We start from the raw sequence: 18,897 nt of genomic DNA on the forward strand, positions 1-18,897 counted from the left end.
ACCTGCTCATACATACACACACACACACACACACACACACACACACACACACATGCGTATACATGACTGTGTGGTAAGAAATTTGCTTCCTAACAACATGATTCTGGGTTCAGTCACACTGTATGACATCTTCGGCAAGTGTCTTCTACTATAGCTCCAGACCAACCAAAACCTTGAATGGATTTGTGAGACAGAAACTGAAAAAAGTCCATTGTATATACTTTTATCTAATAAATTCTGTCTCCAGCTCTCGTCTATTCTTGGCATTAACCAGCCATGGAAACTATACCAAAAATGGAACATATAAGCAATACATGATCGTTCGACCATGACAACCCATTCCAGCATAAAAAGTGGACATAAATTTATGATGAACTATTTTTAAATGTTTGAGCTTGAGTCATTCATTTTGTTTTGTTCTTTTGTAATTGTTTTTTTTTTTTAGACATCATCTATCTAGGACTACTTTATCCATTGTAGCTTTCCTTTCTTAGGACAGTTAGATGTAACTTAAAAATTATTTTGCTTCTATTTTTAAAGGTAGTGCCACCAAATAGGCTCCTGTTTGGTTTGTTGTGAATTCTTCATGGGTAATTACATCATGATAAATACATTGCCAGTAATTATATTATCTGGTAATTTTAACACAAGTTAATTACATTGCAATTCAATACCTTATTGGTGAATTAATTCATCAGATGTAGGTATGGCTGTGTGGTTAAGAAGCTTACTTCGCAACCACCTGGTTGCAGGTTTGGTCCCACTGCATGGCAAACATTTTTCACTATAACCCTACTATTGACCAGTGCTTTGTGAGTGAATTGGGTAGAAGAAAATTATGAGGAAGCCCATTATGTGTGTGTGTCTGTGTTGTGTTGTGTTGTGTTTGTTTGCCTCACTTCTTCATAACCAGTGTTGGTTTATTTACACCCCAGTGACTTTGCAGTTTGACAAAAGAGGCCAATAGAACAAGTAAAAAAAAATAAATAAATGCGCCCTTTTAAAGCCTGGGCCCGGTTTCAATGGCGTATGTGTTCCCCAGCTTGACGGGACGCCAGTCCATAGCAGCGTTACTCATTTTTGCCAGCTGAGTGGACTGGAGCAATGTGAAATGAAGTGTTTTGCTCAAGAACACAACGCGTCGCCCGGTCCAGGAATCGAAACCACAATCTTACGATCATGATGCTGACACCCTAACCACTAAGCCATGCGCCTCCACAATAGAACAAGTACCAAGCTTAGAAATAAGCACTAGATTGATTTGTTTGATTGAACCCTTCAAATGATGCCCCAGCATGGTTGTAATAACAAACGAAAGATTGTACCTGTCATCAGAAAATTCATCATCAGTTTTTTTTGCCTGGAGAGTAAATACAGTGCTAAACATTATTTAATGCTTTTATTTACAGAATAAATGCAGTAGTCACCATCATTTAATGTCCATCTTCCATACTGGCATAGGTTGGACAGTTCAACAGGATCCTCCAAGCTGGAGAACTATGTTGATTTCCAATATCTGCTTTGGCCTGGTTTCTAAAACTGGATCCCTTCCTAATGCCAGCTCCTTTACAGGGTGTACTAGGAGCATTTTTTTTGTGGCCCCTTTTTTTTTTTTTTTTTTTTGTGAGGTCATCAAGTAATTCACAAAGCAAGACCCTTTGACTGAGTAAGGATGCAGTATTAAGGAAGGGGGTTTTGTGCCAGGCATTGAAAGGTATGATAGAGTGAAAAAAGGATAGGCACAGGTAATTTTGTGTAAAAGAGATACCTGGCTACTGCAGTTGGAAAATGTGAGAAGACTGATTATGAGTTGTCAGGGCGTGCCCACAAAGGGCAAGATGGTCAATATAAGAGAGTATCAAAATCATGAAATACAAGATTATTTAAGAGGTATTACTTTTGTCCAATTTAGAATTTAAAATAGAGTTTTCTTCTTACATTTTAAATTTATTTTTATGGTGATTTTATTATTAGAAGTAGAGGATGCTGCAAAAAAAAAATCTCCCACATTTTACAGGTTGACAGTTGAAATCAGGATGATAACTGAAGGATGGCGGAACAGTAAAATATTAGCTACATGAAGACATCTACTGAACTTCACTAGTATTAAACAAATGATCATGTATAATATGGGAGGTCTTTCTACCACACCCTATACATATATCTGTGTGTACATATATGTATATCTATCTATCTCTCTGTCTATTTACCTATAATCTATCTATCTCCATACATAATGTTTTTCTCTTTGAATTTCTTTTCCATTGTTAATGAAATGCAGTGTTTATTCCACAATTTATAATTTTAAATAAGATTTAACAATCTGTTTAGTCTGCAGAAAAAAATAAAGAAATAAAAAAGCTAAAAAACAAAACAAAACATTTGTGGCCATTGTATTGGGCATAATGAATTCACTGATAATAATTACCTTCTAATGGAATTATCAGATGATGTAATTACAGGAGATATATTTATATAGTTTAATTATCAATAAGGAATTTACTGGATACCTTCCTCTTGTAGACTTGTGCCACTAATGTGTTTTACATAATTATTTTTTGTTAATTGACTAAAACTATTTCCACCATGTATGGTTAGTGAGTGTGTGGTTGATGGCAAGGTTTTGTTTGAATATCATTTCTATGAGATCAAGGCAACAATATAGAGGTTCTACTCCCTTCCCAATCTCTTTTGTTATCTATTATATTTTAGAGTCGTCATCATCATCAACATTTAACATCCGTCCGTTTTCCATGCTGGCATGGGCTGGATGGTTCGACTGGGGTCCGGGAAGCCAGGAGGCTGCACCAAGCTCCAGTCTGATCTGGCTGTGTTTCTACTGCTGGATGCCCTTCCTAACGCCAACCACTCCAAGAGTGTAGTAGGTACTTTTTACGTGCCACTAGCACAGAATCCAGAGGAGGCTGGCAACGACCACGATCAGTTGGTGTTTTTCACGTACTACTGGCACGGAAGCCAGTCAAGGCGGCGCTGACATTGGCCACGTTCGGATGGTGCATTTTATGTGCCACCGGTACAGGGATCACAACTACAATTTCCATTTGATTTTCATTTTGATGTTGATGTACTTGCCTCAATAGGTCTCCTCAAGCACAGCATGTCGCCCTACAATCCAAAGTACTTTTGAGTGAGCTGAGGCTGGTTATGTGACACTGGTGTAAGTTTCAACTGTGAACTCACTTTATTTGCCGGGTCTTCGCAGTCTCTGCATATCTCCAGAGGTCTCGGTCTTTTGTCATTGCCTCTGTGAGGTCCAACATTCGAAGGTCATGCTTCACCACCTCAGCTCATATCTTCCTGGGTCTACCTCTACCCTGGATTCCTTCAACTGTTTGGGAGTGGCACTTCTTCACTCAGCTGTCCTCATCCATCCACAGTACATGACTATACCATTGCAAACATCTCTCTTGCACGCCACATCCGATACTTCTTATGTCCAACATTTCTCTCAAGCTGCTTACACTCTGTTGTGTGTGCACACTGACATTACACACCCAGTGGATCATGCTAGCTTCATTTCTTTCGAGCCTACACCTGTCCTCAGCAGTCATGACCCATGTTTCACTGCCGTGAAGCATGGCATTTCGCACATATGCATCATACAATCTACCTTTCACTCTGAGCGAGAGGCTCTTTGTCACCAGTAGGAGTAGAAGCTTTCTGAACTTTGCCCAGGCTATTCTTATTCTAGAGGTAACACTCTCAATGCATCCACCCCCACTACAGACTTGGTCACCTAGGTAGCGGAAGCTATCAACTACTTCTAGTTTCTCCCCCTGGTATGTGATGGAATCTGTTTTCTGAGCATCTGTGGTGTTTATTACCCCTGTGCATCTGCCGCACACGAAAGCTATCTTCCCGGTTAATCTTCCTTTGATGTTGCTGCACCTCTTATGTGTCCATAGCTTACACTGGGTACATCATATATATATATATATATATATATATATATATCCCTCTCTCTCTTTCGGAGAAGCACAAGCACATACACAGACATATACACACACGGCAGTAACTTCCGCCTACCATATTCAATCACAAGGTTTCAGTCGGCCTGAGGCTATAGCAGAAGACACTTGTCCAAGGTGCCACGCAGTGGAACTGAACCCGAAACTATGTAGCTGGGAAGCAAGCTTCCTAACCACACAGCCATGCCCACCACCTATCTTCGTCTGTTGTTTTTTCATGAATTCTCCCTAGCAAGGGCATCCAGCTGTAGAAACTCTGCCAAATTTAGATTGGAGCCTGGAGTTGCCATCCGGTTTCACCAGTCCTCAGTCCAACCCATGCTAGCATGGAAAGCGGACGTTAAACGTTGATGATGATGATGATGATGATGATATATTGCGTGTGTGTGTGTTAGAGAAAGAGAGAGAGAGAGAAACTGAAAGGCAGATAGACTGACAGACAGACAGAGCACAAAGCAGGATACAGGAAGGAAGGGTGACAAGAAGAAAGATTAGAGAAATTATAGAAGTATTCCAAACACTCTTCTTCCTCTAAACTGTCATCATTGTGGTGTTTATATCAACTTATTACTGCTTATAACCCAGACAATCCCTGCTATAACTTACAGCTTGGACATTTTTCTAGCTGCAGCAGCTCACAGTGATTTCTTAGAAGCTACTGAAATTGTAGTGATCTCTCATTGGCAACTGATGAAGCAATGTATCCCAAGTTGTAAACTGTATATAGAATATTAAAACCATTATATACTGCCAAGCCAACAAGGGAGCCTTTGGGCTGAAAATTAGCGTGATGGGTAAGGATTTGTAGAATAGAAAAGGTACAGACTCTTGAAATAACTTCTGTACATTACTGGTGCTTCTTTAAGCCCACTCAACCTGCTAGAAATAGCAGCCAAATCTCCCTCTCCAATTTTAAAAAGCAATGGATGATTCAAGAACATAGTTCAGGGCACAATATTTCTAACAAGGGAAAAAAAAGAAAAGAAAATGTTGCAAAAGGTTTCGGCTTTAATACTTTTCTTTGTAAGTTTGCTGAACCCATTTGTTACCAATCCTTCCAGACTGCACCTAATTCTTAGATACAAACATCATGTTTTAAAGTATCTGAATAAAAATGCTTCCGTTAGAATTTCATATTAACTGAAATATATATATATAAACACCGCAGATGCTCAGAAAACAGATTCCATCACATGCCAGGAGGAGAAACTAGAAGTAGTTGATAACTTCCGCTACCTAGGTGACCAAGTCTGTAATGGGGGTGGATGCTCAGAGAGTGTTACTTTTAGAATAAGAATAGCCTGGGCAAAGTTCAGAAAGCTTCTACCCCTATATATATATATATATATATTCCAAACAGCAGATTAATAACAACAAAGTTATTTTACTAAAATTCTTTGATACTTTTGAAATTATCTGCAGTGAAGGCAATGTATTTCAAGAGAAATGTGGTAACAGAAGGTTTAAGCATGACTAACTTGGAGTGAAATAATAATTATAATAACGGCAACGAAGGCAGTGAACTGGCAAAATTGTTTCCAGGCTGAGAAAATTGTTTAGCAGTATTTCTTCTGACTTTATGTTCTGTGTTCAAATGCTGGTGGGGTCAACTTTGCTTTCCATCCTTTCGGGGTTGATAAAATAAGTACCAGTTAAACGTTGGGGGGGGGGGGGTTGATGTTATCGACTTATCCCCCACCCCCAAAACTGCTAGCATTGTGCTAAAATTAATTGTGACAACTAACACTTATTTCAGAAACTTCACAAGAACGAAGGGAAAAGTCATGAGTACAGAGAGTTTAGACCACGCCTGGCCAACTTGAATTACATTGCGGGCCACTTTAATCACAGAAAGTTTTTTGAGGGCCACTTGTATACTTTGTGCACTAACAGTCAAATAATCAAATTACAGAATCAAGAAGAATTTTTCATATTTTTGGTTGGTTTAGAATTATAAAACTGTAGGCCATTGCTTTATTGCCACTTATAAATTTTAAATTTATTTTGAAACAAATGTTTTACACAAACAATTTTATTTTGAAATTAAACACAATACTTCAAGAAAGTATCAAGCAGGATAAAAGTCTGCAGGCCACAGATTGGCCAGCCCTTGGATAGACTGTATATTGTTAGTGTCTTCAATTTGGTATCTTTTTGTCTGTGGTACTAAGATGCCTGGTTGTATACTCAACTCCTAGACGATAGATGCGAATGTGTTTCTCTGCATGTGTGTGTGTGTGTGTGTATCAGTAACACAGAGCTACACACTCTAAAATCAATTATCAATGAAACAGGATACTATGTGGGTGGCATGTAGGCAAGAGAAAAAAAAAATCTGTGTGACTATATATAGTCACACAGGGGTAAGTCATACAGCACAACAGGGTGACATGTAATGAAGGAAGTTTCTTCTGCTCTCACGTATGCCTTCTCTGAAAATAATAAGGAAAGGCTGACTATGAAAGTTGTAGTGCCTACCATAACCAGCAACTGTTCTGTGAGAATTAGCTTGTATGTCTGTGAATGGCATGAAAATGTTATAAAAGATATGTTTGCACTTGTATATGTGTACTTTGCGCGCGCACACACACACACACACACACATATATATATATATATACATATACATATGTGTATGTATATATATATATATACATGGGGATGTTTCTATGTGGCCTGCTTGTTTGTTGCACCTTGTTTACCATTTTTGTCCTTGTTCTTTTGCCACGTCATGTACCCAGTTATGTATCTATATGTACATGTGGATGAACGTATATACATACATGTACATATATATGCATATACTCATATATTGTTTGTATCACGACAGAATGCACGCGTTACCTTTATACAGTAAGTTTTAACTATTTTTCTAACGCGACTCTCTCTATTTCTATCTCCCCCTCTCATTCTTCCCTCTACTGTTCTTCGCCTCTACCTGTCACTACTTCTCTCTCTCTCTATCTCTTGTTACTCGTCCTTCGCCTCTCATCGTTACTATTACTATCTCTCTCTCTCTCTCTACCTCTCGTTGCTCACTTTTATTCTACTTCCTCCCCTCCTTTTCCCTCTGCTACTCTTTCTCTTCACACATCCTTGGTCACGTGTGTCCGGCTGCTATTTCTTTTCGTTCTTGGAATCACCAAGCTCGCACGTACTTCTTTGCCCCTCCTGTACGTGCTTCACAGCGTTCGAGACATACACACTTCACGTCTGGCTGTACAGCCTTTTTGTTTGTTTATTTCACCGTTTCGTTTTCCTGTCTTGTTTTCTGTCCGCCACTACCCTCCACGAAAACAATTTGATTTGTGTTCGTGGGAAGAACCATTTTAATGATGCGTACTGCCTTAATTCTTCGAAACGCCGGAGTTTTAATGGTGGCAGCTGATGAAGGGGATGTTTCTATGTTGCCTTCTTGTTTGTTGCACCTTGTTTACCATTTTTGTCCTTGTTCTTTTGCCACGTCATGTACCCAGTTATGTATCTTTATGTACATGTGGATGAACGTATATACATACATGTACATATATATGCATATACTCATATATTGTTTATATACACACACACACACACACATTTACTTATATATGCTCTTTTACTTGTTTCAGTCATTTGACTGTGGCCATGCTGGAGCACTGCCTTTAGTCAAGCAAGTCAACCCTAGGATTTATTCTTTGTAAGCCCAGTACTTATTCTATCAGTTCCTTTTTGCTGAACCGCTAAGTTACGGGGACGTAAACACACCAGCATCGGTTGTCAAGCAATGTTGGGGGTACAAACACAGACACACAAACATACACATAAATATATATACATATATACGACAGGCTTCTTTCAGTTTCCATCTACCAAATCCATTCACAAGGCTTTGGTCGGCCTGAGGCTATAGTAGAAGACACTTGCCCAAGGTGCCACGCAGTGGGACTGAACCCGGAACCATGTGGTTGGTAAGCAAGCTACTTACCACACAGCCACTCCTGCACCTATGCATATACAACACACACATATATAAGTATATAAATACACATATATATATATATAACATATATATATATATATATATATATATACATACATAAATGTGCGTGTGTGTGTGTGTAAATAGATATACATATATGAACACACACACACACACACACATATTCACATACACATATATAACCATGGCATAGAAATATAAATATTTCATTTTCTTTTTTTACATGTTTTTCCATGCTAGCATGGGTTAGAGTTTATTATCGAGTCGTTTTACAACCAGATGCTCTTCTTGTTGCAAACCCTTATTCGCTTCTCAAGTCAGGGATGTTGTATTTTACACGTCTTTGAAGGCATGAAGTGAACAAATGATTTATTGACATTACTGTCAAGAACACTGTTTATAACCGGCAACTTTTATTGTGCACGAATGTATTTTTTTTTTTTATTTATTTATGTGTTTCAGCCAAGTGGCTGCGGTCATGCTGGTGCACCACCGTGAGTATGTATCAGAATCCTTATCATCATCATCATTATTTAACATCTGTTACCATGGGTTGGATGGTGTGACCAGAGCTGGGTAGCCGCACCAGACTCCAGTCTGATTTTCCATGGTTTCTACAGCCGGATGTCGTTCCTAACACCAACCGCTTTACAGAGTATGCTGCATACTTTTATGTGGCACCACATGTGCATTTATGTGGAACCATACAGGCACTTTTACATGTCGCTGCACAGGCATTTTTACGTGACCCTACCACAAGTGCTTTATGTGAAGGTGTGGCTGTGTGGTTCAGAAGTTTGCTTCACAGCCATATGGTCTTGGGTTCAGTCCAAGTGCATGGCACCTTGAGCAAATCTTCTACTATAGCCATAGACTGATCAAAGCCTTGTGAGTAAATTTAGAAGGCATAAACTGAAAGAAGCCTGCATTATTAATACATACATATATATATATATATATATATATATATATATATATATATATACAATTGCAGCGTGGAAGGTGTTTATAAGCCATTTAAAAACATAAAAACCGTTAGATTTACTTCACCATTTAAATTTAATTTGTCAAATAATTTGTTAAATAAATTTAAATATTGAAGTGAATCTAACGGCTTTTGTGTGTTTTTAAATGGCTTATAAACACTTTCCATGCTGCAATTGTTTTTGTTTCAGCATACAATCTTGGATTAAGTCACTTGCTATGCAAGTACATCTCCGTAATATATATATATATCATCATCATCATCATTTAACGTCCGTTTTCCATGCTGGCATAGGTTGGACAGTTTGACTGGGTTCTGGGAAGCCAGGAGGCTGCACCAGTCTCCAGTCTGATCTGGCAGTGTTTCTACAGCTGAATGCCCTTCCTAATGCCAACCACTCCGAGAGTGTAGTGGGTGCTTTTTACGTGCCACTGGTGCAGGGATCACAACTACAATTTCCATTTGATTTTGATGTACTTGACTCAGTAGGTCTCCTCTGGCATACACACACAGACGCATGCACAGACACACATACATATGTATATAGGGTTGGCCAAAAGTCATCTGACAGTAAATCAAAATTCCATAAATACTATCTGTAATTCTGTATTGACTCAAATGGAAAAATGTGTTGCTCCAGAAGGACTTCAGTTTGAACAATTTTCATCATGTTTCATATTTAGATGTTTTTATTAAATTCATTCAGTTGTTAAACATAAATCTTGGAATTAAATGGTTTTGATTTACTGTCAGGTGACTTTGGGCCAACCCTGTATATATCGGTGCACTTGGTTTTGTGAATGAATGCCTAAGTGATAGTCTGGGGTTTTCAGAAACTGAAATTAACCAGCTAACAGAGACATTACAGATACAATCTGTAAGCAGAACAGCAAAAATATGCAAGACTTTTCTCAAGTTCAGAATGTGAGTTTGTTTTTGTTTTTTACATCCCAACTATGGAGATTTGTATCTTTACTAGAATCCAACTTCTTCCTTACTGGAAGATTTCAAATAATTAAAATAGAAGAGAAAATGCATACATGTGTATATGTTTGTGTGTGTTCTTTGTAATTGTCATCACTTTTACATCCACTTCTGTATGCTCTCATGGATTGGATGGATCTTGTCATGTACAACAAAGTCTCGCTGTTTGTTGCAGTCCTTTGTCATTTCCTCCATGAAGTTTAGCCTCTTATGACAAGTGTGTGTGTGTATACATTTGTGTGTGCAGGAATAAGTCATGAACTAAATATAGCTTACGTGTTGACCAAACTGCTTGGTTCCTCCTGATAAAAAAAACATCTATCAAGGAGTGGCCAGCCATATTGAAATCTAGGAGGTTGTATGTAATTTTAACATCCAAGGGTTTCTATTGGTGGCATAAATGAAGAGAATTATTCTGTAAAGACCTTTGGTAGGAGAAGAGGCAAAATTAACCTGGTATGATTTGAACTTTGGAATGTGAGGTGATGTGACTAAATATAACAAGGCATTTTACCCAATGTTCTCCTTCTTTTCTGCCCCTCACTAATTAGATGAAATAAAATAAGAATAACTAGAAAACTATCAAAGATTTAAAATGTAATATTAAAATTTTTAAAATTTATTTTATTAAAAATGTTATGTCTGCCTGGATGTGTTGAGCATGACTGAGTGCAAGAAGTTTGCTTCCCAACCACATAGTTTCAGGTTCAGTCCCACTGCATAGCAACTTGGGCAAGTGTCTTCTACAGCCTTGGGCCAACTAAAGCCTTGTAAGTGGATTTGGTAGCTGGAGAAAATGGCAAAATTGACGCTTATATATATCTGACCACCTCCACCCCATGTTTCTATCCATCTTTTACTCTCCTCCTGCACTCTTGCAACCTTAGCCACTCCTGTTGATTTTCCTGTCTCCATACTCTCCTCTATTCACCTTCTTGGACATGTTATCATGATGGTATGTTCAGGTGTCACATTGCTACTATATTTCCTCCTTTTCGTGGCATCATTCCAGCTATCCTCACTCACCCATGTAAAATGTAAAGTAGCCATGAATCTCACCCACAACAAATCTGTCCCCATTTTTCCCCATCATATATTAATCTTTCAATACCTCACATAAAGTGGCCACCCTATTTTCTGTTCTGCCTCTCAGGCAAAGGTGCTCTTTAGTCTTGCAGCTTACAAGGTAGCCTCAGTAGTGCTGGTCCTACTCTGTAAAGTGACTGGTTTTTGGAGGAGCATCCAGCCGTGGAAACTGAGGCACTGCAGCATGTCCTGGCTCTCTGATTTGTTGGATCCTATCTAACTGTCCAACTCATGATGCCAGCATAGAAAGCAGGCAAAAAATAGTGATGATGATGAGGATATATGTATGCATGTGTGTTTGCATATATATATATATATATATATATATATATATATATACACACACACTATTTTGAGCATGGCCGTTGCCAGTACCGCCTGACTGGCCTTCGTGCCAGTGGCACGTAAAAGCATCTACTACACTCTTGGAGTGATTGGCGTTAGGAAGAGCATCCAGCTGTAAAAACTCTGCCAGATCAGATTGGAGCCTGGTGCAGCCATCTGGTTTCACCAGTCCTCAGTCAAATCGTCCAACCCATGCTAGCATGGAAAGCGGACGTTAAACGATGATGATGATGATGATGATGATGTATATATATATATATCTACACGCACGCACACATTATTGCAGGAGTAGCTGTGTGGTAAGAAGCTTGCTTCCCAACCACATGGTTCCGGGTTCAGTCCCACTGCATGGCACCTTGGGCAGGTGTGTTCTCCTATAGCCCCAGGTCAACCAAAGCCTTGTGAGTTGATTTGGTAGACGGAAACTGGAAGAAGCCTGTCATATGTATGTATTTGTGTGTCTTTGTTTCTCCCCCACCTCTATTGCTTGACAATTGATGTTGATGTAATTACATCCTCATATCTTAGCTGTTTAGCAAAAGGGACCAATAGAATAAGTACTAGGCTTACAAAGCATAAGTCCTGGGGTCGATTTGATTCGACTAAAGCCGGTGCTCCAGCATGGCCACAGTCAAATGACTGAAACAAATAAAAGAATAATCATTATCACCATTCTGTGTTCAAAACCCATGAAGTTGACTGCTTTTCGTGCATTGTTCTATGACTCAATGAGATATGCAGCAATCAAGTATTGGTGTTGAAAGTGATAGAAAGAGAAATGGTAGGAGAAGTAATGGTGTAAAATATGGAAAGATTTGAGTGTGAAAGACATAGTGAACATCTGTGTGTGTGTGTGTTTGTACGTGTGCAAGAGAGGAAGGGAGACTGTTGTTTGCAGCTCTGGCAATATTGGAAGTAATGATGTCATTGGCACACAAATACATGTGACATCTTAGTCACCAATGTGACATCTTAGTCACCAAACTGTAGCGTTGAGATTTTTTATTTCATTGATTTCTGTTTAACTGTCTTTGTGTGGCTGTAGTTTGGTGGTCATATCGAGGGAGGGGTTATGCCAGTTTTGTGACAGTGTTGGAGGAGCATTTATAGCAGTTGTGGCAGTGTTGGGGGTGCATTTATGACTGTGGTGGTGGTGGTGGTTGGTGGGTAAGGGGAGTTGCTGCTGTAAAAATCCAGTTGTGACTCCAGCAATAATTTGGTGCTGTTTACTTGTCTCTCTTCAGCCATTCAATAGGTGTGTTGCACAATAGAGGTTTTTTTTTTTTATTTCATTTTTTTTTTTTTTGTTTCAACTGTGCTAAAAACAATGCTAATATATATTATAGCTGTTATTGTTCTATGAATAGCTGTTACTCTGACATGTGTGGGAGAAAAAAATTGTCTTTTTATAAGTGGGCCATTTATTGTCAGGTGATATTTATTTTTTTTTTTTTCTTATTTCTTTTGTTGGACAATGAAACTACACCTCATTCAGACCACAGGGATTGGTTGATAAATCTTTCCAACACAACACACACAGCTGATTTCAGACATCAGCGGCAAATATTTTTCTGATTTTCACATAATACTTATTCTGAGTATTCTTTTCAACTCTTAGGCACAAGGCCCAAAATTTTTAGGAAGAGGGCCAGTTGATTAGATCGATCCTAGTATGCAATTGGTACTTCATTTATCGGCCCCGAAAGGATGAAAGACAAAGTTGACCTCAGCAGAATTTGAACTCAGAATGTAAAGCCAGATGAAATACTGCTAAGCATTTCGCCTGATGTGCTAACGTTCTGCCAGCTCACCGCTTTACTTACTCTTTTACTCTTTTACTTGTTTTAGTCATTTGACTGCTGCCATGCTGGAGCATTGCCTTTAGTCGAGCAAATCGACCGCAGGACTTATTCTTTGTACGCCTAGTACTTATTCTATCGGTCTCTTTTGCCGAACCGTTAAGTTACAGGGACGTAAACACACCACCATCGATTGTCAAGCGATGTTGGGGGGACAAACACAGACACACAAACACACGTATATATATCTACATATACATATATACGATGGGCTTCTTTCAGTTTCCGTCTACCAAATCCACTCACAAGGCTTAGGTCGGCCCGAGGCTATAGTAGAAGACACTTGCCCAAGGTGCCATGCAGTGGGACTGAACCTGGAACCATGTAGTTGGTAAGCAAGCTACTTACCACACAGCCACTCCTTCTGAATATTCTATTAAAAATATCTCTAATATCATAATTTAATTTGGTTACCATTCTACCAACTAACTGCACTATTATTTCGTGGTGCACTTGGTCCAAGAACGTATCACCTCAGACCAACAAGGCAAAACCTCTTTGTCAAGTGTCAACGAAGTTGTTTATGTTGACCCCTAGCAGGGATGTCTATGTGACTATCCAAGGGTCAATAAACACCTGAAGCAATTTTGAATGTTAAGGATGCTGATTAGCAAAATGAATCTTAAAGAACCTCACTAATTTCCAGCCAGATATCAATGCAATAGACAGTATTCACTAAACACATTTTTCATAGTAAATATTTTGATTATATCACTATAATATGACTTCGTTTTTGTTGTTGTTTTTATGAATTTCATTAAGTATTTTCATTAAATTTATTTAAATATTTCTTATCAAAAAGAGGTAATGACACAAAAGAATAAAGGAGTTATCGTTTCTAAATTAAAAAAAATATTTATTATTTTGTTTTCGATGTTGATGCATTTGCGTCCCTGTAATTTAGCTGTTCAGTAGAAGAGGCTGATAGAATAAGCACCAGGCTTACAGGGAATAAGTCCTCGAGTCGATTTCTTCGACTAAAGGGTGGTGCTCCAGCATGGCCACCATGAAATGACTGAAACAAGAGGATAAAAGAATACCAGAAAAACGTATACTTTCTAGTTTTATTTTAGAAATTTACATGATTGGGGTTAGCAAGTTATCTGCAATTCCATTAAGGAGTTGTATAAGAAGCTTCTCAACTCCTGCCCTATGTGGTTTCTTGACCTGCTAGAAATAACAGCTAATTCTCTCTCATCATTTCCTGCTGTCTTATAGGACAAGTTGGATAAAGTGATATCATGTGTGTCTTGATTTTTGAATAAGTATACTGTGTGCTACCCAGCATTTCACAAGAGACAACTATAACGGTTGGAGACACAAACACACACACATGACAGGTTTCTTTCAATTTCATTTACCAAATCCACTCACAAGCCTTTGGTCAGCCTGGGTGTATCGAAAACATTTGCCCCATATGCTGTGCAGTGGTACTGAACTCAAGATCACATGGTTGGGAAGCAAATTTCTTAAGCACACAACCAGGGCTTACTTCTTGCTCAAGCCAGAAGACTTGAACAAATAACAATTATAAGTTTTGCCTGACTCATAATGCCAGCAGTAGTAAACAAAACACTGGTTGATTTTATGCAACTCATGCACAAAGACAACTGTATTACACACAAAAGAAAAATTAATTATGTATGTTTAAAGCAGGCACATTAACATACAACTAAATTTAATGTCATGTGTCAGTTGGAAAGTCATATACAAACTGTATTACACCCCCATCCGAATATGTAATGGTTTTAATTCTATGGTGTTTACATGTACCTAGGTATATAAGGGTGTCCCATGAAACAAAAGAAAAAAAGATCTTTGTAAGCATAAAAATATAACGGATAAATAGGAACCAATGATAGAAACCACTATTTTCATCATCATTTTAATGTCCTCTTTCCATGCTGGTATGGGTTGGATGGTTGACAGGTCTGAGGATTGCATTATGCTGCATCGTCTGATTTGGTGTGGTGTCTACAATTGGATAGCCTTCCTAACAGCTTTACTGTGTTTACTAACCACTTTACTAAGTGTACTGGGTTCTTTTTTCATGACACCAGCACTAGTGGGGTTGCTACATAGCTTGCAAAACTAAGATCCCTTTTGGTTTAGTGAGCTGCAGTTGAGAGGCTCATTTCCAAAATATTTAATTAGTCACTTCATTACCATAGACTTTCTGTCACATGCATACCTATTCATGTTTCTCAACACTAGCAATTAAATATTCTTTTTTCTTCAATGTTTCCCTCTGTTATCAAACTGTTTCATATTGTTCTTGTTCTATTTACAGCAAAACAACATAAAGCAGAACTTAGGGAAAATACTTGTCAACTGACAAACATTCGAAAAATATTCCTTTGGTAAGTTTTCACCTGTGATATTCAGTTCATTTAACGATGCAAGACAATGAAGTCTCCTTTCTTTGACCAATCAACCTGTTAGAAATAACAGTCACAAAAAAAAAAAGCAAAATGGAAAGAACACATTGGATATTGTTGTCTCTGATATGCACAAACAACTAAGGGTCCTGGGATGACTTGAGAGTTTTTCTTCAGATATCTGCTTGATCCGAACTGACTTTGGGGAACAAACAAATAACAATAATATTCATTTAACACACCACTAATCACCTTTTGTTTTGAATTCCCTTGAAGAATATCTCTTGTCTAACTGCCAAAAAATGATACAAGAGTTATACTAAGGCAATAATATGAGGGTCATACTCCTATAGTAATAAGATAAAGGTTATACCCCTACAACAAACTACCCACCATACATCTTCCTATTACACACATCCCTAAACCTTGCCTCTTCAAGCCTAATGGTTGGTTGGTTGGAGTTATGCCAATTCTATGCTATCCCTGACCCATCAAACACAGCCAGGTGAGTAACTGAAACAACCCGCTTTGACCTGTACCTCTACATTCCACATAATCAAAACTCATAAGCCCAAATCCACCAAGTGGTTCGCCCAAAGCTGCACTACAACGGTTTAGGCAAAGAACATTATCTAATCTGCAGTGTTTAGAGAAAATCTCTCTCCCCTACAAACGGCTTTTACCCACTACTACATCTCCTATAAGACTGTCATATGAAAAATGAAAGACACCTCCCTGCATCACACAACTCTCAAGTTATCCCATCTCCTAAACTGCAACCAATCCTTTTTGCTTCTTATCATCTCTAACAACTTTGTAGAACCCTCCTTCCACTTTTCAACCATAATGTCTGCAAGATGGAGAAAACCTTGCCATTTGCTTCTTCCACTCCACCAGGCTCACCTCTGCCAAGTGTTAAAGCAACTGTTTTCACTTAAAAGCAATATTTCCAGGATAATGTTGTGATCATTTTACATCTTTTGAGTTCACTTGGGGTTCCAAGATTTGAATTGTTACCAGGTCAGCCCTCATTAAGCAAACCTATGATCAAAAGCATTCCAGATATGACCATCCCCTCCTTTTTGTATATCTAGGACTATACTACATTATCCAATGTGTTGTTTTTTAAGAAGGTAGATGTTTGATTTAAGAGAGATTTAGCTTCTCTAAAGTTGGATTACATTTGTACAGTGTAAAAAAAAAACATAAGTGAAGCGTTGAATTCCAGGATTGCCCAGACTCAGGATGATCAAAACTGAAATGACTGTTTAAGCATTCGTTTCATCACCATCATCATTTAACGTCCGCTTTCCATGCTAGCATGGGTTGGACGATTTGACTGAAGACTGGTGAACCAGATGGCTACACCTGGCTCCAATCTGATATGGCAGAGTTTCTACAGCTGGATGCCCTTCCTAACTCCAACCACTCCGAGAGTGTAGTGGGTGCTTTTACATGCCACCGGCACGAAGGCCAGTAAGGCGGGTTTGGCAACGGCCACGCTCAAAATGGTGTATTTTACGTACCACGTGCACAGGAGCCAGTCCAGCGGTACTGGCAATGAATTCGCTCAAATGTCTTTTCACGTGCCACTGGCACAAGTGCCTGGAGGGCGACGTTGGTAACGATCACGCTCAAATGGTGCTATTTACGTGCCCTCGGCATGGAAGCCAGAGAGCTGATGCTCTGGCAACGATCACACTCGGACAGTGCTCTTACATATTATTAAGATGGTAAGCTGGCTGAAATGCTAGTTCTGAGTTCAAATTCCACCAAAGTCCACTTCTCATCCTAACAGGGTTGATAAAAATAAGTAGTACCTATTGAGTACTGGGGACAGTGTAATCAAGTCATCCTATTCTCTTTAAATCGCTGGCCTCATGTCAAAATTTGAAACCATTATTATTATTAATGTGGTGAGCTAGCCAAATCATTTCTTCTCTCTTTACATTCTGAGATTCAAATGCTGCTGAGGTCATCTTTGTCTTTAATCCTTTTGGAGTTGGTAAATAAATACCAGATGAGTATTGCAGTCAATGTATTTGACTTCCCACTCCCTCAAAATGTTAGGATCTGTGCTTATAGTAAAAAGGATTATTATTATTATTATTATTATTATTATTATTATTATTATGGTGGCAAGCTGGCTGAATCATTAGCATGTCAAACAAAATGCTTAGTGGCATTTCATCTTGTTCTTTATGTTCTGAGTTCAGATGCTGCTGAGGTTAACTTTGCCTCTCATCTTTTCAGGGGTCAATAAAATAAGCACCAGTCAGATATTGGGGTCTATGTAATTGATTAACCTGCTTCTCCTTAAAGAAATTGTTGGCCGTATTCCAAAATTGGAAGCATTATGATTATCAATAATATTAATATGCTAACTTTTTGTTTTTGTACATACCTGATGTGTGTGTCACACTTACTTCAAAGAAGTGGCAAAGCAAAAGAGAGGAGGACAGAGAGAAAGTAAAAGTGAAAGAGACAGTGAGTGGTGACAGCATTCATTTTGTGTTTTTAAATGTTTATCATATTGCAAGAGAAGTAGATACATAAATACATAAGCACATTGTTAAATTAAAAGCAGGAGAGAAGAGAGACAGAAAGGAAGTGAAAAAGAAAGTGAGAGAGACAGTAGATGCATAAATCCAAAGAAAAGTTCATACATACATACATAGACACTGCATATATTGGATGTCAATTTCACTTTTCATTACCACACGAGGATAAAATAACTCACAAATGGCTGAGTACTCCACAGACATGCATAATATAAACGTAGTTCCCAGGGAGATTCAACCTCACACAGAATATGACAAGGCTGGCCCCTTTGAATTACAGCTACAACTCGAGACTTATATATATGAATGTATTTGTGTGTATGTATAGTTTACTTTAGTTAAAACATGTTTGCAATAAGTGTCGCGTAGTGGAAATAAATGCAACTACCAAACTTTCATTCATAAATCCATTTATTATTTCGTTCTTGATGTTGGTGCATTAGCTGTTCAGCAGAAGAGACTGATGGAATAAGCACCAGGCTTACAGGGAATAAGTCCTGGGGTCAATTGCTTCGACTAAATGTGATACTCCAGCATGGCCACCATCAAATGACTGAAACAAGTAAAAGAATAAAAGAATACCAGAAAAGCGTTCCATACCACTAAACCAAGAAGGTTCTTTGAATATGTATGATGTCTTTTAAGGTTAAATAATAATTCCGTTTACATTTGTGTAACTGAAATATTTTGGTTGGATTATACAGTCATTGGTGTTACATTACTTTCTATAT

General features: G+C 38.4%; 1 protein-coding gene across 3 annotated transcripts in view; it reads left to right on the forward strand.

Annotated features, from left to right (window-relative positions):
• LOC149134956 (uncharacterized) overlaps positions 1-18,897 on the forward strand; it is a 48,977-nt gene that overhangs the window by 25,317 nt on the left and 4,763 nt on the right. The window contains exons 2-4 of one of the 3 annotated variants that reach the window (XM_089353519.1): positions 8,431-8,462; positions 15,518-15,587; positions 18,610-18,794. In XM_089353519.1, the coding sequence (XP_089209645.1) occupies positions 8,447-8,462; positions 15,518-15,587; positions 18,610-18,772 (249 nt within the window). In that variant the 5' untranslated portion in view covers positions 8,431-8,446 and the 3' untranslated portion in view covers positions 18,773-18,794. Of the gene's footprint in view, positions 1-8,430; positions 8,463-15,517; positions 15,588-18,609; positions 18,795-18,897 lie in introns of those variants that run through there. The other 2 variants (XR_016242179.1, XM_089353520.1) reach the window with 2 other exon arrangements.

This window comes from Octopus bimaculoides, chromosome 6 (assembly GCF_046866305.1).
Source record: "Octopus bimaculoides isolate indiv1 chromosome 6, ASM4686630v1, whole genome shotgun sequence".
In the NCBI taxonomy this organism is placed as follows: Eukaryota; Metazoa; Mollusca; class Cephalopoda; order Octopoda; family Octopodidae; genus Octopus; species Octopus bimaculoides.